This window comes from Lepidothrix coronata, unplaced genomic scaffold (genome assembly GCF_001604755.1).
Source record: "Lepidothrix coronata isolate B3197 unplaced genomic scaffold, Lepidothrix_coronata-1.0 Scaffold68, whole genome shotgun sequence".
Taxonomy (NCBI): Eukaryota; Metazoa; Chordata; class Aves; order Passeriformes; family Pipridae; genus Lepidothrix; species Lepidothrix coronata.
Genome location: NW_016690248.1, coordinates 1,874,058 through 1,899,614, shown reverse-complemented (window position 1 = coordinate 1,899,614; position 25,557 = coordinate 1,874,058). Strand labels below are relative to the sequence as shown.

General features: G+C 42.0%; 1 protein-coding gene across 5 annotated transcripts in view; it reads right to left on the bottom strand.

Annotated features, from left to right (window-relative positions):
* Positions 1-15,295: 15,295 nt before the first annotated feature.
* KIAA1211L (KIAA1211 like) overlaps positions 15,296-25,557 on the bottom strand; it is a 63,002-nt gene continuing 52,740 nt past the window's right edge. For 4 of the 5 annotated variants that reach the window (XM_017818514.1, XM_017818513.1, XM_017818512.1 and 1 more), the window contains 3 exons: positions 18,440-18,633; positions 16,592-16,727; positions 15,296-15,769 (listed from right to left, as the gene is read on the bottom strand). In XM_017818514.1, coding sequence (XP_017674003.1) covers positions 15,624-15,769; positions 16,592-16,727; positions 18,440-18,633 — 476 coding nt within the window. In that variant the 3' untranslated portion in view covers positions 15,296-15,623. The remainder of the gene's footprint in view (positions 15,770-16,591; positions 16,728-18,439; positions 18,634-25,557) is intronic. The other variant, XM_017818515.1, reaches the window with a different exon arrangement.

Below are 25,557 nucleotides of genomic sequence, written 5' to 3'. Positions count from 1 at the left end.
CTTTGTCCCGTTGTGGGGAGGGTGTTCTCCTGGCAGTGGTTTATGGGCCGCCCACGAAGTGGTTACACAGGTACAGCTTTGGGGGTGTGAGAGTGAACTCAGTTTCCTCCAGAGGTTCCTTAAGTGCGACCAGTGAGAAAGTCGGGGCAGCTTTGCTCTATGGGTTGATTATTTAGAGTTGTGATATTTCTGTTCTGCAAGTAATCCCCTATCTTCAGTGGTTGCTTTCATGTGTTCCTGGAATTCCATGCATCTTTTAGGGTCTGAAAACTCCCATTAAAATCAAACGGCACCCTCAGCACAGGGTAGGATCCGATCTACCTCACAGGAGCTGTGCTCTTGTCACATGGTGCTAACTGGTTGGCAGTGTTCAATCCTTCTGACAGATTTAATTGTTTCCCCTTTTCTTCTGGTCTTCCACCTAATTCAGATAAAGCCCATAGTACACATTTTCACTCTCCATAGAATTATAGAATCATAGAATGGTTTGGGTTAGGAGGAACCTTAGAGACCATTTAATTCCAATCCCCCTGCCATGGACAGGGACACCTTTCACTAGACCAGATTGCTCAGAGTTCCAACCAGCCTGCCTTGAACACCTGCACAGATGGGGCATCCACAACTTCTCTGGGAAACCGTGGATATTTACTCTCCATTAAGGCTATTATGCTAGATATAGTGGGATAGTTCCCCACTAGAACTTTAGAAACTGTGGAAAAATCTTACTAGTTATTCTGTCTGAAGAGTGACATTTAACAAGACTCCATATGCTTTCATTTTTTCTTACCAATGCTTCAACACATTACAGTAGCTTTACACATTCGGGTGCCTGCACAGTAGCCCCTCAGTGATTTTGTTGTCTTTCTCAAAGATCACGAAGAGGGGCTGGTGGCAACTCAGGCAGAGCGCAAAAAAGAAGCTCAGGAAAAGTTTGCAAGGTCTTGATACTCAGGCTGTTCTGTGATTTTTTTCATTGAGTGATGAGAATTCATTATACAAATGTGTGCTTCAATCCCCCCTTTTGCAAAGAAGTGGAATGGAGTGGATTTTTTATTGAAAAACATATTCAGCACAATAACTTTCAAACAAAACTTAGAGCATGCACATCCTCATCCACACAGACACATCTATAGCAGAATTTTCTGTAGAAATCCCAACAAGCTAAAAATATTAAAGGCACTATTGTTTGCATCTAATAGATTAGTGTTGCTTAGGGATATGAATTTTTGCATTTCTGTGCTGGAAAAAAATCCTGGCAGAGAAATTTTCACATAAAAGTTCTTTTGTTGGGAGAGCTTAGTCTGCTGAAGAAAAGACTGGGTTACAAGATGAGTATAATGACAGTTATTTCACGAGAACTATCTGAGCCTTCATACTTTTTGTCCTTTCACTGATTGAATGTTTGCATTAGGAGGGTTTACCGACTGCAGCTTGACAGTATCCAATTAACTATTAATTTCCCCAAACAATAGAGTAAGTGTAATGTGATTGTTTCTCTGACATCTCCCCTTAAGTTAGTTTCTTGAGAAATAAGGCAAAGTTCAAGATAGAAAAAAAATCAACATTGCCCCCATCTGACCTACTACAGCAATAATCAAATGCCTCTTGGCATATTCCACTGCTTGATGCATGGACAAAGTGCACAGTAAAGGAAAATGCTGCAGCTGCCAATGGAAAGGAGTTGGGGCTATTTGGCTGGCACACTAAAATGTTGCTTACTTCTAGTGAGGGTGGCAGCCTCCTTTTAGGCCTGAACAATATTTAATGCAGGCAAATTTATGAATTCTTTCTTCCTACCGAGTTATTCATCCATCCTGAACAGCCACTGCTGTTCAACTGGAGCATCAGTCTGAAATGAGAGAAGACTAAGCACTCCCAAACTTCCAAAGTTGTGTTTAAATGCAAGTGTTAAGGTGCAAACACTATAACAACCCATAATGGAGGAGACTTCAGGGGTGAAGTGTTTTAAAAATATGGGAAGCTTAAATCTTTAGTGTTCCAGCTTTGCTTGCTGGAATAAAAAGAAAAAAAAAGACCAAGGAGATGGCAATTCTCTACCAGCAGGAAATAAAAAAAAAACAAAACCACAAAACACAAAAGAGAAATACATAATCATATTTCAGTAGATGGAAAATTTCATGCTGGTAAATTTTTGCTAACGTATTACGTAAATATCAGAGAAAACACAAAGTGGCAAAAGATGCTCCAGGCCTGCTGTAATTTCACATATGCTGCAGTGGCTGTTTCTGGCACACCTGGGCAGTCAACTTCTACAGGGCTGTGTGGTTGTTGCCATTCATCAGATTTGGAGCTTGTTTTATCCAGGCACTTTTCCTGACTTCTTCAGAAGCACAACACTGTTGTCCTTGCATTTCACTGTGCTTGTGTTCTGGCTTTCTCAGGCACTGGGAAAGACGTAAAAAAGGTAGAGGTGCTTGGCAGTGGCAGCAAAAATCTAAACAGTTGTTTGGCTTAAAAATGGCCATCTGAAAATTGTCCATATCTCCCGACTGAAAATTGAGTCCTCTCTCAGAGACAGGATTTATTCCCAGCCTGCCACTTAACCTTGTTTTTTAAGAGAGCAAATGCCTCTCAGTGTTTCTACCTCTATTTCACCTCAGTTTTGCTTTTTTCAACTCTAAGCCTTTCATGACCAAATCTTTGTTGCTGAGCACCTCGCTCAGTGAAGCTGTGTTTCTGCTGGGCCTTTCCCACACTCCTATATCAACAATAAACAAATACACCCAGTGTGTATCATGGAAGGACTGGCCATGGTTGCCCCCTGCCCCTGCAACTGGTCTATGCCCCAGGCTGTCTCCTGCATAAGGACACATGCCATCCCTACAGCACATGAGGAAAGGAAAAGCCATCTGCCCTTCAACCACTTTTTTAAACCTGGTGTGCTGAGGAGCTGGGCTTGAAATCATGGCACAGCACAGGGCAGACTTGAGGCCTCACCTGGTACCCTGGCTGGGCAGGAGACCAGGCTCGGGAAGGGAAGGGAAGACGAAGGGAAAGGAAGAGAAGAAGAAGGGGAGTTTTCCTATCCTCTCCCTATGAGTAGGTAAAATGGTGTGTGCATGACAATACAGAATGATTTCCCATCTCACAGAGATTTCATACTCATGCAAATTCAGATTTCATCACAGTTTTACATACGTAAGCTGAACCAAATGAATGGTTCAGTGGCTGAGCTAGTTTGCAAAATACAGTTTCTGGTTTGTACTGTTGTAAACTTATTTTACACACAAAACTGCGAGATGTAGAGTTTGTGTATTAATGTGTGACTTATGCAGCACCTGTTGTAGTGCTAATACTCAACAAGGAAAGGGACATTGAAAATTTCATTAAAATATGATTGTAGATATGAATTCTTAGTAGACAAAAAATGCCACGTTTAGGTAATCTGTATTCAGTCTTTTCTGTGCCTACATTATGAAATAATCTTCTGCTATATGTTATGCTGCTGCTTTTCCACACACAACTGTGTCTCAGTAAGACGTCAGGTGTGATGGTACCATTCTTTACTAATAGGTAAATTTTTGTTCCACTTTAACAAGAGGTGGGAGAGAGAGCAAGTAATCTGTCCAAGAAGTCTTTTGGGGAGGTAGGAACAGAGCTTGATCTCCAAACTCATAGAATCATAGAATCGGTCAGGTGGAAAAAGACCTTTAAGATCATCAAGTCCATGTTTCTTTACCCTCACCCTCACATCACTGTCATTTTATTCTCTGTCGACATTCTGTTTAGCTGCAAATGCCTCTGCCATAAGCTCAGAGGTGATGAACATTTACATTTATTCATCTCCTTCTGAAGGCAGAGGCTTTTAAATGCATTTGTACTATTACATAAACATGAACCTGGAAACTGTGAAGTTCATATTGTGCCAATATTGCTGTTGGTAGCTGAGGTCCAGTGCCTGGGTAAAGAGCAGTCAGATACAGTTAGTACTGAAGAGATAGTCCAAGCAAAAGGAAATCACATTAAGAATTAAGGATTTTGATTGCCAGCTCATTTTCCACTTGCCTACTTCATGGTACCTCTCTTCTACAATTAAAAGAAAAATTTTCAGGGAAATTCTGATAACTAGACTTCACACTTTGGACATCATCACTGTGAGCAAAACACACTGTGAAGATGTCTCCTTTAACTTACCTTGGGGTAACTTGGTGGATGGTCCTCTGGCGTCTGGGAATCTGCAGTTAAAGGGAAGTCTGAACTAGGTCCTCAGCAAGGGTAGGTTTCTGGTCTTCTTCTGAAGGTCTCTTTCACTGTTTCCTAGCAAAACTAAATATAGGTTCAGACAGCACAGGGAAAGAATCCAAGGCAACTTGCAAGGCTAAAATAAGGTATTTTAGAAGGGTCTGTCAAAATCCAGAACGTTGCCTCACTAGTAGAAGTTTTGAGAGAGATTGTGGCTCCTCTATAACTCTTAATTACTTTGTGCAGAATTGTTATGAACTATAAAGATTTTCTAGCTCCACCCACTGCAAATGCTCAAATACCTGATTAATGGACATTTAGGGCTCTAGTATATTTTCCAAAGATGTGGAAATTTGTAAAACCTGAGCTAAAATCTGCAAAACCAATGCAGATCTAACCTTATGACTGCCAAGAGACACAAACTACAACTTTATACTCCAGACTTCTGGCACATGCTCCCTGCCAAAGAGTGGGCTGGTTGCACATTAGTCTTTGCATCACTGTCTTTGTCTCACCTCTCCTCTTGTCTAACCCAGCCTGCCTCTTCTTCACCAATCCTCCTTCCCACAGGAAGATGAGGTTATGCAGGACATGGTTCAATCCACTTTGTTAGAACCAGATATTAAGGAGTCAGAACCAGATACCAGACTATTGGCTAAAATATAACTCTGGGGCATGTAGCTCCCTCCTGTTCTTGCCCTGTCACCCAGCAGATGTCTGATCAGTGAGTGTCTCTTCCTTCCACTGCTGACTGAAGGGCAGATGTGGACATCTTTTGCAGACCAAACTGCAATAGAGCATTTGCTGCCACATCCCTTCACTTTATGCTCTGTTTCTGATGGGGGTCAAAAGCCTGAAAAAAGCCACATTATGACAAGAGCTCTGCAGATGGAGGAGCAAGAGGAAAGCTTCCTGTGCTTCCTTGCACTGACCTGATCTCTTTCTTTATAGAGGGAGAGCACTAGGATGAACTTGGTCCACATGAAGGGAAGAAGAAACAGATTCATGAGCACCTTGATGAAGCATGATCCTGCAGCATTGTATCCTTCTAATCATGTCTGCTCATCAACTTACCTAGTCTAAATTTCACCCTGAACAGCATATTCACTGTGCATATCATTCCATACCACAGCAGGACCATGGACCAGCTGACTCGAATCCAGTCCAGGGAGGATGAGAGCTGTTATTTGAACCCAAGGTGTATGCCAAAGTGATTCTTTCAGCTGCTGATTTGGGAAGGGAAAATAAGTAAGCGAATTATATCTTTAAACCCCCTTGCTCGACTTACCTATGGTACGTATCATTAACTTGTATCCCTCCAAGACACAGCAAGTGTCAAGACAATCCCTGTTAGCCTGTGAACTGCAGAACTGAAAATAACTATCAAAGCCACTCTCCATTTAAACTAGCAGAGCTGTTGCTCTGCTGTAATGAAAAGATTTCATGCTTTGCCCTATCACAGCAGGGATCCAGGCTGTATTAAGTCATTCTCGCTGGCCTTAAAGGCTTTAGTGATGTTTCTTTCATTTGAGTGTTATCTTTCTGCCAATTTACAATCCCATCTCCTCCCCAAAAAGCAAACCTGTAGTTATCCAAGCAGTAGTGGAGGATGATATGTGGCAAGGAAAACAGATAGGACAGGACCAGTCTTCACAGCATTTAGAAATAATGAGTGCAATTTTCCAGGTCTTAGGACTTTTTAGACCGTGGCTTTAGGAAAAGGAGAAATGAACCTTAAACAGGAGCCCTAACTGTACAGCTGGAATACCATGAAAGTAGCAACAAGCTTCACTGCTGCAGCTTTAACAGGCAACAAAAATCACAGTAATAACATAAGAGCCTTGGGACTATCAGGCAGCTCCCTCCCCCAGGAAGGACACTGAGGACATATATTTTTTAATGAAGCAGTGTATTTCTTTCTTCACCAATTCAAAAGAAGCTTTAGATTCCCATCTCCACATGCAGACTAGGTGTTCGGCCTCCTCTAAATTGCCTGCAGATTACTCTCCTGGCAAACAATGGGAAAGTAGCAGTTTAAGAACGATGTGTTGACATTGTATTTTATTCCCAAAAAGTACTTTTCATTATGATAGCTCTTAGTGTGATCCCACGTGCTGTGCAGCCACGTGGGCAAATGCTAATTCCACCCACCAAACGTGCAGGTAATGAGAGTGAATGGGATAGGGGTCAGGGGCAGACTCCAGTCAAAGCCATTAAGTACTGCTGGCAGATGGAGCACACTGAGCAGTTGATAAACCCTTTCTGAGGCTTGTACCGTGTCGGTGATGAAGAGTTTGATAACTGCAACAGCTATACCAGTAGCATATTGCATGTCATGCATAATACTGCTGTTATTCCCATCCTGAGAGAAACAGAGCTGTAACAAATGACAAGGTTGACATATGCAGAATCATTTGGTTTTTAAGGTGATTACAGGCTACAGAGCTAGGCACACGTGTACTGACATGTTCCAAGGATGACTCCTGTTTATGGATAATTGAACCTTGAAACCATCAAGGGCTGAGTGTTGTCCCTGACCACCAGAGCTGAAGGGGGAAAAATGCAAGGACAAACCAAAGAGTATTACAATGGGCTTAAGTGAAGTGGACTTGTGTGGAAAGCCATGACTTTCCTCCCTGTCTCTCCCATGCTGCAGGATGTGTCTCCTCTTCCCTCTGAATTTAGGTGAGGTTGCCAGGTGCAAGAGTATGAGCCCAGAGCTGGCCTTGTTCTCCAGGGAGCACAACTGGGATGGTATGTGGTTCTTGGAAGAAACACATACCACCTTTGTGCAGAGTGTAGCTGCAGCCTGGCCCTCAGGCTGTGCTTACCATTGTGCCCATCTTGTTTCATTAGAACCTGTTTACATTTTTAATACTGTATCTGCTGCTAATTACAGCCCAACAATACTAACCCAGTGTGCAAACAAGGCCATCATCTAAGTATTGTTTTGTGTAACCAGAATGCTGGGGTTGCAAACATTTGCATAATGTTTAATTATTTAGTCAAAACATAAAATTTGTCTTCCTCTCAAAAGCATTTTTGTGAAATGTCTCAATAAATAAACACCACTATGTTTATTAATAGCAGGGAAGATTCATAAAATGTATTAGTCAGAAAAAAGCAAATAACTGCATCTTGCTAGAGTAATCAAAATATGCCACTCCAAAATAAGTCCCCAAGCATGGCAAACACCAGCATGAACTTCTTTGTGCAACAAAGCAGAAGACAATTAAAAGCGTAACAGTTCAGCAGCTGTACCTTGGAGGGGTCAGGAAGCCAGAATTCAATGGCTTCATTCACTCATTAATCAATATATAACATTTTGAGAATACTGACTCAATTATATCGAGTCAGCTGAAGTGAGCCTTGTAACTATAAAAGGTAAAATTTGGGGTCAGCTGGAGGGCCTGAGGAAGGCGTCTGCAGGCTCCTGCTCCAACATGCTGCCCATTGGAAGGTGTCAGGGCCATGCCCCAGGTGACAGGCCCATGTTTGCACCCCTAACGTGGGACCTGGGAGCAGAGGTGCTTCTTCATGGAGTTCCTCTAGGCAGTACTTAACAGGCTGAATAAAGCAAAACGGGATCTAGTAAAGTAGCCAGAGGTGCATAATAAAAACATCTGCCTTGACGGCACAGGAAAGGAGTTCCTTCTGCAGCATTTCTGCACCGTTGCTTGCTGATAGGGAAGAAGGGCTGGCTCTGACTTCAGTTGTTTTGGTGTGTAAATAGAAAAATTCCCCTAAAATAAATTGTCAGAGTCAGGGTTGAAGTTGCTGAATGTGTCAGGGCTGGTGTCCCAGCACCGCTCAAGACCAAGAAGTTCTTTCAAGCAAGTAAAACTCACAGGCTGCAGAGGAAGAGACAGACATTGGACTCCAGTTTGATCAAAACAGTTTCTGTGCCCAAGTATAAAAGCTCCAAATTGTACTGGGTTATTTGAAGGGAAGGCAGAATTCAGGACCTGAAATTGTTTCTTAATTAAAGAAGCAATTGTCCACTAAATTAGGAGGAAGTATGTCTTACGTCTTATGTCCTGGGAACAAGCATTCACGTCTAAAATCAAATATTTTAGTAATTTGAAATTATGAGCTTGCATATCAGAGAAGCATAAAATTAAAAGGTTATTTCATTTTATTTAGACAAGATGGAGGTTTTTATTATCTCTTTTAAATTTGACTTTATACTTCAGTTGTATTTCAATAATGTTATGCAAGAAATTAGCCTCATGTCCCTCTGCCCTCTCTGAAACTTGTCTGTTACTTGCTAACAAGAATTCCAAATTACTCAAGCCAATTTCTGAGACATGCATATAGTTAAGAGAATCCCTTTTTGTCCATCAATTATGTAAAAGCTGCTGAGGAAACCAACTCTTCTCCTCCGATATCCTTGGTGTAACTTCCAAGACTCAGTCTGAGTGTTACTGTTCTGTGGCTCTGTGCCAGGGTCATGTCACACAGGAGCTGGAGAGGGGATGGCTTACTTTGGTAGCTGGGTTTGGGGAGGTGTTTGAGCAACGGAGTAAAGCAAATGGGGAAAACAGCATAAGTCTACCAGCTTAAATAACCACCCTCTGCTTTCCCCGCATGAAAACCTAAGCCCACATAAACAGGCTCTGACAGCCAACGCTGCGTTTTTGCTAAGCCAAAGCAAAACCCTCCTTCCCATCCTGCTTTAGGGAAGTAGGTCACAGTAAAATCTGCCTCTCCGATCTCTTGTCCATGATCACAAGGTAAGATAAATTATACCCTCATATTAACTGGGGAAATTGTGGCTTGAAAAGGCAATTCAAAGTCTCAGTGTCTCTCTGGAGAGCAGCTGACAGCACCATCCACCATCAGAAGTGCCTTGCAACCCACTGCCCCGGGCTGCTCGTGCTCTGCGCTCCACTGACCGACCGAGCTCAGTAGCTGGCTCTGATGGTGGGGAAATACAGGCACCCCTGGGTGGCAGGTGGCTCTCTGCAGGCTGCTTCAGCACACCTGGAAAACAGAGAATCACAGAGGAGGAAGCAGCAAAGAATTCCCTGCTGAGGCGGAAAGGGTCCTTCCATTATCTCTAGCTTCAACTTCTTTTCTTTGCATTGCTTTCTTTTCCTTGTGAGACTGTAACACTGCCATATGCAGGCTGTGCCCACCACAGTGCTGTGCTGCATAAAAGCAGGGGCAGCACATCCGGTGTCGTGAGCATGTCCTGTGAGCGCTGGAGCTGGATTTACTGCACTATTGAACCACCCAGGGGTTTGAAGGAGCATATGAGCAAGCTTTGCAGTGCCACAAGGTTGGGGTAGAGGAAGTGACTCATGACACTACTCCTCTTACTTGGGAGTCTTCTGTGGTTCAAAATAAAGGCACGAACCAAACCACAGGCTTCATTAGGCAAAAAGCAATCCCTTCTGTGTACTTGAGGTGACTGCTGGAGGAAGAGGCAAAGGAGTTAAAAGAAAGCGAGTCTTGTTTAAAGGAGTGGCTAGATGGGGAAGATGATGTCTGTTTTGCCTGGACAGGCTCAGGACCTTATTCTGCTGCCTCGTCTGCAGGCAGCCTGCCCATCAAAATTATCTCCGGTGCTGAGTGCAGTGAGGACGAGCCAACAGCTTATTAAATAGGAGTCTGTGTTATTTCTGCAGAGAAAGGTGGCTTTTATTTTCCTGAAGGGTTATTAACTGAATTCTTCTCGTCGTAACTCCGCTTGTTTTTCTCTGCATTTTCCAGACCATTCTCCTTGTTTCTTCATTGTAGGCAATGGTTTGCAGGGGTTTACTGGTAGTCTTGTTAAATTTGGGGCAGTGGGAATAAAAATAATATGAAAATCAGGTTTCTTTGTGAGACACGATCACCAGAGCATGAGTTTGGGACAAACTCGGCTCTGCAGTTCAGCGACTTCCAGTTTCTGATACAGTGTTGAAATCTTTACAGCAGCTTGGGCTGCCACTTGCACAAACAGTCCTGTGACTGGAGTTGGAGACCAGAGATATGTAACTAGTTGCCTCATCTCAACATGGTCTGGTACCCACTGCTGGTTGGGGAGGGCAGCACAGATGGTGGTTTGCAAGAGGAGGGGCTTGCTGGGTTTTTCTGCCTTCTCACCATCACTGAAGGCACCATAGTTTTCCGTGGCCTGGCCCAAGAGCAGCATGAGTGACCCGTTTGCTTTGTCATCTCAGAGCTGCCAGCATGGGTGACAAGTGACAGTGTGGAAGCCATGTGCTGATAATCATTGCAGGACTCATTGGTGCAAAGTGCCCTTTTTTAGTAGACAGTGAACAGAGAATTCTTTCTTTTTCCTTTTTTGCAATTAGAAGTTTCTCAGGAAGAGCTGACTCTCAAAGGCAGAGTAGTAATTTATGTGTCAATTCTAAACTTGAGAAATCAAACCATATTTGGGGAAAAAAGGGAACTACTTGCAACCATTAGTTAAGATACCACAATATCTGGCTCAGCATCCTTGAATAGACATCAGTACAATTATGAACCTAAAACATATACCATTTCATACTTATTTGTATAAGTAAACAAACAAAGCAAAAAGAAATCAACAATAAAAGTACTCAATGTGAAGGTGTGTGAGATGGAAGGAAGAAAAATTACTCTCTATCACTTTGCTTCAGTAATATCTTACATTCTCTTAGTTGCATTCCTAACAGTTTTAAGAACTGTTTGGGATCAGAGAGTGATTTGGTATCCTGGAGAGGGAAATAGTTCAACATGCCCTGAATGATCTCCATTTAAGCTGCCATAGGTGAGCTAGAGTGGTTTTCTTCTGGGAATACAGCCAGTGTAAATAGAGAGTTGGAATCTGCAGCAAAGGTGCTGCAGGATACTGCAAAGGAAGAAGATGTGAATAGTCTGTGAATATGTGTACCATCAGTCCCCAGCTTCAAAGTGTAACATGATGCTGAGAATTATTTGGGACTAATAGTCCATAAAAAAATCTTTATGTGATATTATTTTGTGAAGTCAGACAATAAATGATCCCACACTATAAAACCTCCATGATTCCTGCCACTTACTGAGCATCTTGGCAAACACTGAATGTGAGCCTGAGACCTGTGCCCACTTGGAACTGAAATGCCTTCTCCTACAAGAGTTAATCCCATGTAGCCACATTGTGCAGGATCACACAGGGCTACATTTCCCCCTAGGGTCTTTAATGATGTGCAGCACTGCCCAGTGTTCACAAATGGATTTATTTTTTTTGACTCTGTAACAGTACAAAGTTATCTTCTAAACACAAACACAAAATCCTGTAATTAAACTTTTGTTACCCACAGCAAAGTGCTCATCATGTATACCAAGCAAACATTTTGGCAAGTTTATTGTGCTCCTCGAGACTAAGAGGGAATTAATGGCATTGCAAAATTACAGCAAGCTGCTTCCTATGCTGCTGCTGGATATTTTCACAGGCAACAAAATTAATTTTGAAAAAATGCAACAGATTTGGTAAACATTTTTACTGTCAAAGGCACCAAAGTGCAAAACACCATATCAAAGTAAAGGCCAGGGGGATATTTGGCCTTAAAAAATTATTGCATATCGCTGTCTATTAAAAATTATTTAGTATCAATTTTTCATTTAAAATTACTAAACATTAGGATAGGTTAGGATAATCCAACAAGTAAACTGCATAAATCATGAAATTTAGAGGTTTTGCACTGAAAGACGGCTGATAGACAATTTCATTTGCATTGTGTGAGGCCCTTCACCCCTGGGAAGACACCTTGCTTGTTAAACAGAAAGCCAAAGATGTCTCATGCAGCACTTCTGGGAGAGGAAACTTCTATTTTTCAAGTCCATTTTGTTGTTCTTTGACTGTAATTGCAGCTCTGTTAGTTTATGTGCATGAGTCATGAACAAAGGGTGAATTTTTACATTTTATTTTCATTAGATGTCATGTTCCAACGGTATATATCGCAGCTGCATGAGCAAAATGGATCAGCTGAGTCAGTTATATTGCTTCGCCATTGGAAAAGTACAGTGACGTCCTCAGGAAAGCTGATCAGATCTGAAAGGCTTTTCTGGTGGTACTGAATGTGAAACAAAAATCACTGTTCATACAGAGGAGAGAACTACATTTGTGTTTCCATCTTTCCATTTTCACAAATGAGCCATTTGACCAAAGAAGAATACATGGGCTCTAAAACTATTTCCTGTCTACCTGTTGACAAGACACCGAGAGCAAGTCCTACCTGCATGACCCTTTCACTTAGAAATCTGGGTACAAACCAACGCCGTGAGAAAATAAAAATTCACCTGGCCATCATATCAGAGGTTTAAGTAGGCAAGTGTCTTTGCTTGCACAAAGGCAAGGCACATTGGCAGTGCTAAGAGAACGTGAAGAAGACCAGTGACATTGCCTGCCAAAGACACTCACAATATCCCAAGCCAAGGCCCCACTTTTTGTGTTGAGCAGCATTTGATGGGTTTTGTCTTCCACTTGTTTGCCTGTCTGCATTCTGAAGTCAATTAAACCTATGGTGTCTACAACCTCCTGTGGCAATCTGTTCCAATGTAACTCTGCATTGTGTGAAAAGAAGCACATCATGTTACTGCTCCTCTGAAGCACATTTTGAGACACTTGAACTGGTCCGTAATTATGGCAGAATTGGTCAAGATCCTGAGTTTGTTTCTGGTAGGCCTGAGCAGCCTGTGGGGCTGCAGTCCGTTCCCCTGAAGGTCAGATGATGGTCATGGGCTTGTAGGAATCCACAATGCTGGGTGTCACCTCTCACAGCAGTCATTCTCACCCACTTGGCACTGAAAACATGGAAGTGAGTCAAACCACCAGAAACCCTAAGGCAGCAATACTTGGACCTCATCACAGTCAATGGCAAAATTGTCCAGCTGATGGTTCCTGCCTCAGCATGCTCCCAAATCTAGATCCCAAATGGCACAGGAGGTGTAGGGCAGGTGTGGCACAGGGCTGTGCTCCATGAAGAGCTGGTCGTCCATTCACCTCCTCACCTTGACATGTCTGCAAGGGAGCTGGACACGGGACTTGTTCCCCTTGAGATAGTGCAGGGCTTACCACGATACCTCTGCCTTTCACCTACATTATTCCTGAGCATCTCTCTATGAAAATAGGAGACAGTCCAAGAGATTTCTACTCTTCCCCATACACTGCACAGGTCATGCTCCAGGAATTCAGTTGTGATTCAACACAGTTTTAATTGTTTTAAACAGGGAGGAAATTGTAAGGAGACAGACCGTACCTTTAACTACATTTCCTGGAAACAATGTGCTTTTTTCATGGGGTGACAATAACTAGAGAATACAAATTTGGTCTTTTTTAATATAGTATATTCCTTTAATACAGAAACTATTTGGTTTTTTTCAAGATTGCTACAAAAGGTAACACCATATCTTAAAATTACACTTTATGCTAATTAGTTATTTATTACAGAAAGGGTGTTTTGGAAGGACAGGGAGTTAAAGATGGTTTTTATTGTATCTGAAAAATGTGCCTTTTTCCACTGTAGGTCCTAGAGTATGATTTGAATACCACAAAAAAACCCAAAAGTCACTTGAAATAAAGGATGCTTGCTCGTGGGGGAGCAGTGTGGAAGTTTTTGCAGAACCAAACTTCAGATAGTTGAGCCCAAGGTTGCACGTCCTGTAATTAACTTCCTATCTGTAATTAAATTACTATTTCTGGTGTGGATCTGTTTAACAGAGAGCTGTCTTGCGGCTTCTGATTTCAGTGGGTATCCCACACTGCTTTCTGTGATCTGCAGGAAGGAGAAAACCCTGGGACACCTGGCAGAAACCTGTTTTGGTGAGGACCACTGAGAGCTGCTGTGATGGGCTGGAGCAGGTCTGTGCAGATGCCCCATCAGGCCTCCAGCAGCCGTGCAGGCGGATTTCGGCAGTGATGCAGGCTGACTGTCTTTGTCCAAAGGCCTTGACAAACAGAAAATTTGTTTTCCCTTCTGGTATTTTCAATGATGAAAGACAACCTGACTGAAAACCTTTAGCAGTGTGTTGGATATTCACATGCTCAACTCTCTGTTTCTTTATTCATTACAAAATGTTGTTGTCATTACCGAGAGGCTTGGGTTTTCCTCCCCATCTCTGAGGAGAAGACAAGGTTTTGAAATTGCAAATCCTATATTTCCTATAATGTGACAACAAGAACAAAATTACTGATACAAACATAAATAAAGCCAGGGAGTACAGTACTAATACAGGAATATTCACCCATGAAATGCTTGCCTTAGCAGTGGGGCATCACAGGGTTTGTCCTTTGCTTCTTTAACTCACAGGGGGGTCTTAAAATATGTTCAGAGTGACTTTGGTCAATCAGCAACAAATGATTTATATTGTCAATCTCGTTAAACAAGTGGAAGTGAGGAGCCTAGGAGACTTCATGAGTGGGAGTCCCAAACTGGTGGGGGAGATTCAGGTCAATGAGCATGAGAATGTTATATAAAGGTAGTCAAGTACAGACGTTCTATCTGTATGTTACTGATTTTTATTGAGAAGAATTAAGATTATGTAGGGGATGTTATGTGAAGCTGACACTATGATGAAATTCACAGTTTTTCCAAGAATTTCAGTTTGGACTTTAGTTCAAGGATTTTCAGTTCTTAATTAAATTCATATTGTCCATTGCTACTAATACCATCCTCCTAACTGATTACAAAGCTTTCACAAAAAGGAAAGCCAGTTACAACCAGATAAATTCATGTAGGAAAGCAACTGTGAATGCACTGCTGAGCTTCCAACTGCAGTTCAGTTTCCTTACTGCTCACTTGCTTGCAAACATTGTGCAACCAAGGTTGCTCAGAGAAGGAAACGAGGAATTTTTATTCTTGGTCACGCATAAATGTGGGTATTTGTGCCTCCTGAAATGTAACCCAACCCCAGAAACTGCACCATCAGCTCAGCCAGGTAAACACACCGCTCGGGCAACACGTTTTAATGGAGCACTTGCTAGCAGCTATTCGTGAATACCACCATGGGCCTAACAGCTTTGGTAGGAAGTGTGTCAGGCGATTCCTGTGAAACACATCCACAGAATCGGGCTGTCAGTGCACAGTTTGTAAATGTAAACAGAGAAACCCATAAGAAATGGAATTTTCCCACAACAACAGAAGTTCAGCAAAGTTTAACAAAGATCCTGTTTTGATGCAAACATAATTAAAAGCAGAAAATGCAGGAAATACGTAAGGCAAAAGTTTTATTTTCCAAAGTATAAGTACATCCTTAGCATAACCGAAGTAATCCATTGCCATTGCAATCCTGATTGCTAAAAAGTTGAAGGTAAACTTTTTGACTGCACCTATTGCACACTTTCTCCACAGCTGTATAATAAAATCCTTCTTCCATATCAAGAGATTCTTCACTGTGATTAGCTGGTATGTAGAAGTTCAGTTAAGTAGTTGACTTAATTATGAAAGATGCTATTTGTTTGCATCATTCTATTTTATAATCTGCGGCATATCACTCCATGCTTGGGATTTCTTTTTGGCCAGTTCCATCCACGATGGCTCATCTGGAGCAGCATTACTAGCTTTCTTCAAGTGGCCTATTTCCTCCTTATCCGCCAGTGCAGGTGATGGAGCTACTGTGAATAAAACACATGGGCATTTTACACTTGCTTGCTGTGCAGCTAAACACCCGAGCTCTTTTACTAAATACTTTCCATGCATTGCCCTATAGTAGAATATCTTTACATTTCACATGGAAGCTTCTTCTGCAATAAGTTATTGAGGAAATTATCATTTTGTACTCTAAGTAATACAGTGTTTTTCTTATCACTAATATCTTTTGATCCCTAAATTTACCAAAACACAACATGATGACCTGGATTCCTTGCTGGGCCCTGTGTTAACTCCCAAGCCAAAGAACAGAGTCTTTTCATTAGCAAAAGCATTCACTTGCAAAGTCCTTCTTTACCCAGCATCCAACTCACAGGAATTTTATACCTTTCTGCCTTCTTTCAAATTTTAATTTACCAAAGAGATGTACAAAGTTATTGTGGGAGGACTAATGGTCAGACAGTTTGTTATCACATCATTTCAGCTCGCTGAGGAAGTCACATTAAAATTGAATGCTATTGAAAATATTTTTGCTTACATTTTACAGTGGGATGGTGCCTTTGGGTCCCCATCCAGTAAAATGGCCTAGCATTCTCAATTCACCTTACTCGAGTTTTGGCTACTCCTTGTTACTCTTTTGTTTGTAATCAAACTTGTCAGAAGAATATGCCACCGGATAAAACCGCAGATGTTAGAGCTGAGAAAACTCTCTGAGTTTTCATCTGGCTGATGTGGGGCTGAGGAGGAGATTAGGATCTAGCTCCTATTCCTTTTGCAGCACACTCAAGCACACTTTTCTGACAAGGTTGTGAGATAACAGCCGACATTTTAAGCATTTTGTTTCCTACCAGGGACATAATGTGAAAGTGAACTGGTTCTCAGCAGAGGCTCCTTCACTTCAGACTTTGTGTCTTTCCCCTGCTCCTCAGAAGCGGTTTTAGCTGCCAAGTGGGATGTTTTGCTCCATTGTTGCTTCACTGACCCCTAGGCACAGAGAGGGATAAAATCTAAGTAATGCAGGGAGAATGAGTCCAGTTTGGAAGAACACAAGCTAATGGAGTGGATGTGGTGCTGGCCACAGTTCAAAACACATCGGTCCCAGTCCTCTCCCTTGGGCTGATACCTGTTCAGAACGTTCCAGTGGTTTCACGTTAACGTCCATGATACTCAAATTTACAAATTAAAACTATTCATCTGTATCTCTTATTCATAATGGTATCTATGAGTAAGTAAGTATAGTCTTCAATGCAAAATGTATTTCAAGTCCTTTACACATCTCTGCTAGCATATACAGGATTTGTATATACACTCTCGTTCTCTCATGTTTCCCTTCCACCTCCCAGATTTTGTGGGTAAGGGCACTGTATTTTTGGACAGTTGATGGTAAATGGATTTTTCACAAAAAAGAAATCAAACACATCCTCCCATAGATTTTCTTGCCAGTATCAAAAACTATCCTGAAATGATAGTGCCTGGTGCCATGTGGGAGAAAGTGGGAGTAGCACAGTGGCACCAAGCCTCATATGCTGCAGTCAGGAGCATCTTGGCATGTTTCTCTGTTAGCTGCTATAGAGAAATAAAATGCACGGCATGAATTTAGAAATCATTGCCAGATAAAATCTAGAGTTTCTAGTTCTGACATAGAAACTGTATTTTGGGTTCATTTAAGCCCTTGTTATCTAAGTGCTGTGACCATGTTAGGCATTACTGCAGTTCATAAGCTTGCCTAGACATCTTATTAGGCATTATTTCTTGTTAATCTAACCACTGCTATTTTTCATCATCTAGAAATCTTCTCTTATTCTGGGATATGAGACAGCTGCCTGGGTTTCTAACAGTACCATGTGAAGCAAGAAAGTAGGCCATTTGCACTGGGAATGCTATACTGGTATAGGACACACATGTTCCTGTATCAGTGCAGGGTTCTTCTTGTGCAGGGTGCAAAACAGGCAGCACTTGCATGCTGCTGCTCCGTGAGATAGTCCAGTACTAGGCAAGCCTTATTAGTGTTCTGGATTCATGCCGAGCACTTCTGCTGGCACAGCTCTGTCATCTGGGAAGATCACTTCCTACAGGTATCACCCTCTTTTGCATGGGATCTTTGAAAAAGCAGTGTCAGCCCATATTCCGTGGCACCACATGTGCTTCTGAATTATCCATATACAGGGAACCAGAATTTATATCTTGGCACTCTCTACAAATACAGAAGTTATTTTAATCCTATTTCAATTCTCAAGGCTCTAAAAATTGTTACCGAGGAGCTTCTGGGAACGAGTTCTTCATTCAGTGTTAAATCAGTCAGGAGGTATAGGAGGAGGTTCAATGAAATGCTGTGCTTAGAAGGATAGTTAAAGAGAACATATTTCCTCTGCTTTGAGAAAGATCAGAGACTACAGTTTAGCACCTCATTTGCAATATTTTAGCATCCAATACACATGTCAGATCCGGTAGGTATGCCAAGAAATTTTACACACTTCACATAGTTCCAGGATTTCCTGGAAATACACAATTACATATCTGAAAAATCAGAGAACTCTGAATCTGTAACGTATTTCTGAGAGCACTGTCTTTGTTACTTATGGTTATACTCATTAAGTATCTGTAATCATTACGGCATGACTGCTAATATAGCAGCAGATTCAAAGAATACTATAGGAAGGTGATACAAAAGCATCACAAATTTTTACTATAAGTACCTCTGTTTGTTCCTTTTCTTTATTCTTTTTCTCTGTATCTGCCTTAATATCCGGAGCCACAAGCTTTTCTCTGTCCTTCTCCTGCTGCATGCCCCTCTGCTTTTGCCTTGCAATGGAAATCCAGGCTGGCTCTGCTGTAGTGTCAGGATCTCTTCCAGAGTCTCCAGTAGCCACAGGGGAAGGCACACTTTTCTCTGTTGACAAATTATTTATGTACATGGTTATAGGAAAAACAGTTGTAATCAGCTTCAACTCACACTTGCTCAATACTCTGATTGGTCCAAGGACGTGAAAACAGCCTAGATAAACAGGAATTCTGTTTAGTTTGGTCTCCAGAGAGCACTTTTCCTGTGCTTGCTTGTTTAAGTTATCATTCTACTGGTGAAAAGCACTTTGCATCTTTGTTCAGCTGGAATCGCAGTGTCACTGCCCTCATGTGAGGGAGATGCTGAAACATGAATCAGGAGATGCTGAAACATGAATCAAACTTCACTGATCTACCCATTTCCCAAGATCTCTCCTTCTCTTCCCTCTTCCATAACCTCTTAGAGACTAGCAGATGCTGATTCAAAGCTGGACACAGGTGGACTGTGGTGTTGCAAAGGCAATTTCTTCCCCACTGCGGCTGCCCTCAGCTCCTGCTCTTCTGGAGAAGAGGAATAAGAACAGTACTAACAACCTTAGAGCCAGAAAGATTGATTTAACCTTTCCCAACCATTTCTGGTCACTGATGTTACCAACATGTACAAAAGGCTATTTCAGAGCAGCGGTTAAGCTTCTCATCCTCAAATCACACGTGGTCCTGCCCCTTGGAAAAGTTTATGTAGTCAGCATCCTGTTCAGGGACACAGGAAGAGGCAGACCCAGCCAGAAAGGATTACTGCCCCAGAGCCCCTTAGGGCTCAGCTTCTCTGCTGGCATAGAGCTGGGCCTCCCAGCCACAGGACCCTGTGGAGCTGTCAGGCACGTTTCTGAAGGGTAATGTTCTAGTTTGGAGCAACGTGGCCCCAATCAGGAAAGCAGGCAAATGTCTCTGAAGGCACATTTGAAATGCATCATGAAGGCATGGGAGATGGAAGAGAGGAATCTTTCCCAAGAGCTGGAGTCTGCAAATTCAGGCACATAATGAAAGCTCACAAACTTAGTTTGCTCAGGTATTTTCTCAAGTCATTGTTATATCTCACCAGAGACAGACCAGTTATTTGAAAAAGAAAACTTTGTAAAGCCTATGTCAGCTAAGGAGAGAAAACCCCCCACGTTTTGCTTTAACACCAAAGCAAGATGTTTTGCCAGCTGATGCCTGCATTTCCCTTCACTTTCACCTCATGAAACCTCTGGAAGAAACAAGCCAGAAAATCCAGATGTTCAAATACGGCACAGATAAAGCAGGGCCCCTGAACATCCCTCCCTTTTGCACAGCATGTTACTCCAATTCTCTGCATCCCACCTAACTCTTTACATGACAACAGCTGCTCCTCCCATAATCTTTTTCCCATCGCCAGCTTTTTCTGCCTTTCAATGGCTCTCCTTGCTTCATTTTTGTCTCATTTTACAGGATAGTAGATAATGAGGCTGGGAGAGATCTCAAGATGTCGTGTAGTCTATCCTTCAGCTGCAAGGCAAGATCAGCTGAAAGATCAATAACACATAAACTGTTTCCTCACAAATATTTATCTATCTAACTCTGCAAAGACAGGACAGGTCTCAGTCTCCCTAGGCAACCTATCCTATAGCATGGCTCTTTTTTTTTCTACTATTTTTTTTTTGCCTATACAGTAAGTTAAATCTCCCTTGTTGCAATTTAAATCCTTAACTACTTCTCCTACACACTGTGGACATGAGCAGATTACTCATAGACTCCTTGCGGCAGCCTGTTATATATTTGAAGACTAACACAATGTTTTCCCTATTTTTTTAACTATTTTGATTAAAAATATTCTCTAGATCGCTCTTGCTTTTATAGGAATTGTCCTAATTTGGTTGAAATCTTCTGCAAATACACTGCTCAAAACTGACACTTGAGATGAAATGGTGTTAGCATCAGCTGAAGTGGAAGGCCTATGCCACTTCATGGTTTCTTGAAATGGTTTCTTGTACACATCAGTCAGTGCCCCTTAACTTCCACAGTTCTCCAAGATAACCACTAGCAGCTCAAGGACTGCTAGCCCACCTTCTCTGAGTATCCTAGGACAAACTGCTTCATAAGTACACCCACAGAGTTGATGTGATATCTGTTAAGGCATCTGCCATCACATTCCCTCCTTTGCTTGCAGGTCCTGCCCTTAAACTCACCTGCACCTTTTAAGGTGGTGAGCAATTTGGGCAGGACCAGGAAAACCAGGTGCTAAGCTTCATCAGTTCCCAAAGCACTACATGGTATGCAGGTGAGTGCCACTACTGAAGGTGATGTCTAGCGTTCCTCGGAGCTGAGAAGAGCTCTCTGGCTGTACACACCACCACACACAAACTATTTGACCATCTTTTCACCTTCCTTTGCCATTTGTAATGTCTTGGTCCTCAAAAACTCCAACGTCATTACCCTGCAGGCCCTTTTCAATCCACTCATCAACTTTTCAATGATACTGGGAACCTGGTTTCTCCCTTGATGCTGCTAGTGATGTACAACTTAGTCATTGTTACTCCAAATCCCCCTTTGTGTTTTGTCCCATTTTCTCTGTCACACCACAGGAGCTTTCTGTAAACATCAACATTCCTCCTCCTCTGCTTCTACCACACAATCAATACTGACAAAATGACTGCTATGTCCAGGCTCTATTTACTGTTCTACATGTAATGGTCTTATTGCTACCTGTGCTTCCATTTCTCTGTCATCCTCAAGAATTTAGGATTCATCTTGCTGTTATTTCAATGTGCACTGCCTGGCACAAGAGGGTTCCTAGTCCTGCAGCGATATGTCTGGAGGCTGATATTACAACAATGTTTTTCATAAGGCAGATACTCTAACGAAGGCATCAAGCACCTTCAGTCTTTAGACAAATCTCTCTGATAAGACACCAGACATCCTAGTCATGCCAATTAGAAAGCAGCCAAATTAGGGGCAAGTATCATCCCATAAGAGATGGTATCAGAATGCCCCTGTGACAAAAGGGAACAAAAGCTCTTTAACATAATCTAAAAGATTTTATATGTATCTGTATGGGCCTGACTTAGGACAGCAGAGTAGTATCACCTATAGAGGATCAAGAGCTGATCTGCATCTGGGAAAGGCTTTCTTGTATCTTTGAGCAACTAGGTTCTGCCCTTGTTCTTGTGAGATTCTTTGCTGCAGAAAGCCAGAAAGGCAGGCAAAGCAGAGGAAATGCCTTATCTTCAGCAAAAAATCATCACATGCAACCCACGCAGGATTTGCTACCTCATCTGTCAGCCAGAATTACTGTAAGTGGTAGAAGAGGCATATTCACTATTTATTATCTTTCCCATTGCCCAGAGGTGCTTTACATCCTCCCACCTCCAACTACATAAGGTTTCTTGGCAGTATACATGCACCATTGTTCCAGCCAGAAGGATGAAAGGTGGTGAAGTAATCCAGGAGATAGCATGGCAGTTGATAGCACGAGTTGGCAGTTTAAGGTGACCTGAGACTGTCGTATGAAGCTCTTGGTACCCTAAGAGACACCAAGAGACAAAAAGCTTTCTCAGGAAATGACTGTTCTCAAGAGAAGTGCTGCTTGCACATCCTCCTCCATTCATAACAGCCTGATCACCTTGAACAAGCTGTTTTAGTCTTATCTCATCCAGTCATGGGATAGCCCCTGTGCTTTTATGGTTCACCACGTGGCAAAGCACAGTGTTTAAGGAATTGCGTAGCCAGAGTGGAACCAAAAGGACAATTTTAGTTCCTGTTTCTGCTGCATGTCACATGCTCAGCAACAAGCACAGAAGCACCCAGCTGATCAATGCCACTTTTAGGGAGATAACAGTACAAAATGCAAGCAGTGGCATCCTCTCTCGGAAGCTGTGCAAGTTCAACAGACCACAGTGTTTCACTTCTCCTCTGGCAAAGCAGGGTCGAGCCTCCTGCGTCTGCGTTACACTTGGGAGATCTTCTGAGTAAAACTACAATCTGAATCATATTCTTCAGTTTTTATTACAACATGTTATTTTAAACAATGTGCTATTCAACTTGTTGAAAAATAACTTCATAAGCTAATAAAGGACATAGCTGGCAGCAATTTTTCTCTCATTCACTCACCGTTTTAACCTCATGATTGCATCTTTCCCTGGTTTCCTTGGAGCTGGCTTGGCCTCAGGCTATTTTGAAAGAGAAAAGCCCCTTCCTCCCCTTGGGTTAAGTTACTAATGACGGAAAGATACCAGGTCAGAACTTGTCAAGCCACTCTGTGCATAATGTCACCAAATATTAAAACCAGAAATTAGTGTAGACTACTGAGGTCTTCTGCTGCCACTGGAAACCGTGCCCAGAGGCTGCTGAAGCCTTCCCTTCATGTCTTTCCCACAGCCACCAAACACGCATGAACAGTCACAAAACCAGCTCCTTCACCATTCTTCACCACTTCAGTTCCCTCCTGCACATCAGAATCCCCCGAGCTCCCCTCCACTGGTCTGACAGCAGCAGGGCTGGCTGCCTCAGTAGTCTCCTAAAGGGGGAAATTCCCCTGCTGCAAACCCATTTAATGCAGGCATCTGTTTCCTTCAGTATCTTACTGAAACAACTTACTTTTTTTTTCCCTCTGACTAAAGTTCTGGTCTTACAAAATTTCTTTTGCTTAAATATTGTGGAAATGAATGTGTGCACTTCTCATTGATAGTTGGATATTATCATGTAATATGTGTCAGATTGGTTGTGTGAACAACAAGATGAAGATAAAACATTAATCTTTATGTGCAAAAGGAAATCTGTGATTGACTGTTTATTGTGCATCAGTTTATACACACACACAGAGAACGTGAAAGAGAAATACATACCTATTCCTGTCTACTGACAGACAGATATACTCTGTATTCAAATGTATCTCTGTGTGTGTGTTGCTTACATGGATAACCACAGCAAAGACATTCAAACATTACCCTGAGATTGTCTTTTTTAGAGATGGCCTCAGATATGTACCCATTTTCTTTAAATCTAAAAACCTCTGTACACAAAGATAATATAGCAGAGGCTCTTTATAACATTTAAATCTCATACCTGGAAAAGAACATTCTATGTCTGCAAGTACTGCAAAGAGTGGTTAGTCTTGCTGTATATCTGTGCAGGGGAAAGGTCAGAGGCAGAATATTAGAGCCTTTTGAAAGTCAAACTATTAAAAGCAAGCAAAGCTAGCTTGTGATTCCCTGAGTGTTTTGAAAGCAAACATGCTCAAAACTAATCCAAACAACTTTACACAGGGAGATAACACCCTCTGTATGCAAGTATCATTGTTTTATAACACTGCTTATGCATGCATATTTAATTCCACACTGTTTTATCTTTGCTCATTTATAAAACACCAGTTATTTTAAGAAGGGCTTTACAAATGCATATAGCATGTAGTATATCCCGGCCTACATATTTCCCTTTGTTTATTAAAGCACTACATGCATTCGTTTCAGTATACAGACCTGATTCCTTAATTTCAAAGCTATTCTAAAAGATTTGGCTAAGTATTTCTGTCACTTCCTTCTTCTCTAAGCTGCTCTGTGAGGTATTTGACTTTTGATTGGATCTATACCACAGATGCCAGGAGAGTCCTTTTTACACAAGAAACTACTGTTTGCATCAAAGTGTATCTCATGGCTGGAATACAGCCATGTTGCAAAACAGACTGACACAACTGAGAAAGCAAATTCTTTTGGAAAAAAGAAAAAAAAAAAGAAAGGAAAAGAAAAAGACAGCTTTGTTTTTAGCTGTAGCCAGGACAGCATTAAAGCAATGTCTTTTTGATGTAGATAGAAACATTTTTCTTGTAATTTCAGAGCCTCTATTTACCAGACAATGCACACCAATTTCATTCACTGTTACATCCATTGTCCTTCCCTGATGTCCTTCCTCCTCCTTTTCTCTGTTTAGAGCATGTCTCCCACTATAGCTCCTCAGTGGCTGATTTTTATATATCCTAATATGCACATTCACATAGGTATTGCTTATGGTTTTGCTCTTGTAATAACCTGTTAGCATATGGTAATTGTTTCTGCCCTTTACAGGATTTATAGCAAAGTCTGTCAACTACAAACAACACAGTTTAACCTTTTAAATCTTGCAAGGACTCGTGCCTTTAGCTCCAGAAACTTAAAAATTACTCCTCCTGGGGTGACTAATCACAGAATATTCACACATCCATTAAAGAGCCACCTTGCAGCCCAACAGAGGCCAAACAATCCCCGACTATTTCATCAGAAAACTCCATGGAGCAGGAGCGTTGCTTTCACCTGCAGTGGTAAGCCAGCATTCCATCAGCCTTCCTGTTGTCTTTGGTACCAGGAATGCTGAAAAGCTAAAATTTGAACTGAATGAACCAAATTGCTCCTGCTGACCCCATGACACAGCAAACTTTTTCGAGATGAGTATACATGAGAAGGGAACTGCACCCCCTTACATCACCATTTCACAGCTTGTCTTCTTGTTCAGCACAGGGAATTCCTAACACAATGTGGAAAGAAACTCCTTGATAGCATGAAGTGTCTCCTGATGGTGACCACAGCTCTTTGAAAGGGCTGATGAACTCAAGGACTAGGAGAGGGCTGGGTGGGTAGAAGGTAGTGCTTGGTCAGATGTCTAAAGAAAAAGTTCTGCCATGGGATAGGAAGGACCTCGGGTCAGTTTGGAGCAAACTGAGTCCTGGCATGCCCTTACTTCAGAACCTATTACCAAGCAACTCAAAGCTGGAGATAGGAGGAAACCTGTAGCAGCTCTGCTTCAGTTGATACAATAAGATCAGTGGGGCAGTATATAAGGAAAAAAACTAGTTACCATCACAGACCAATCTGAACCATCATGTTAAACACCCCCAGGCCATATAGATTTGGTGTAATACTCTCAGTACATGTTCAAAACAGGGCTTCTTAACCCTGTTTCAGATTCCAGGTGCATGCATCCCTATCAGGGAGACTGGGGCATGACTCTTGCCCACAGATCCTATTTTGCAGAGGGCAGTCCTGAG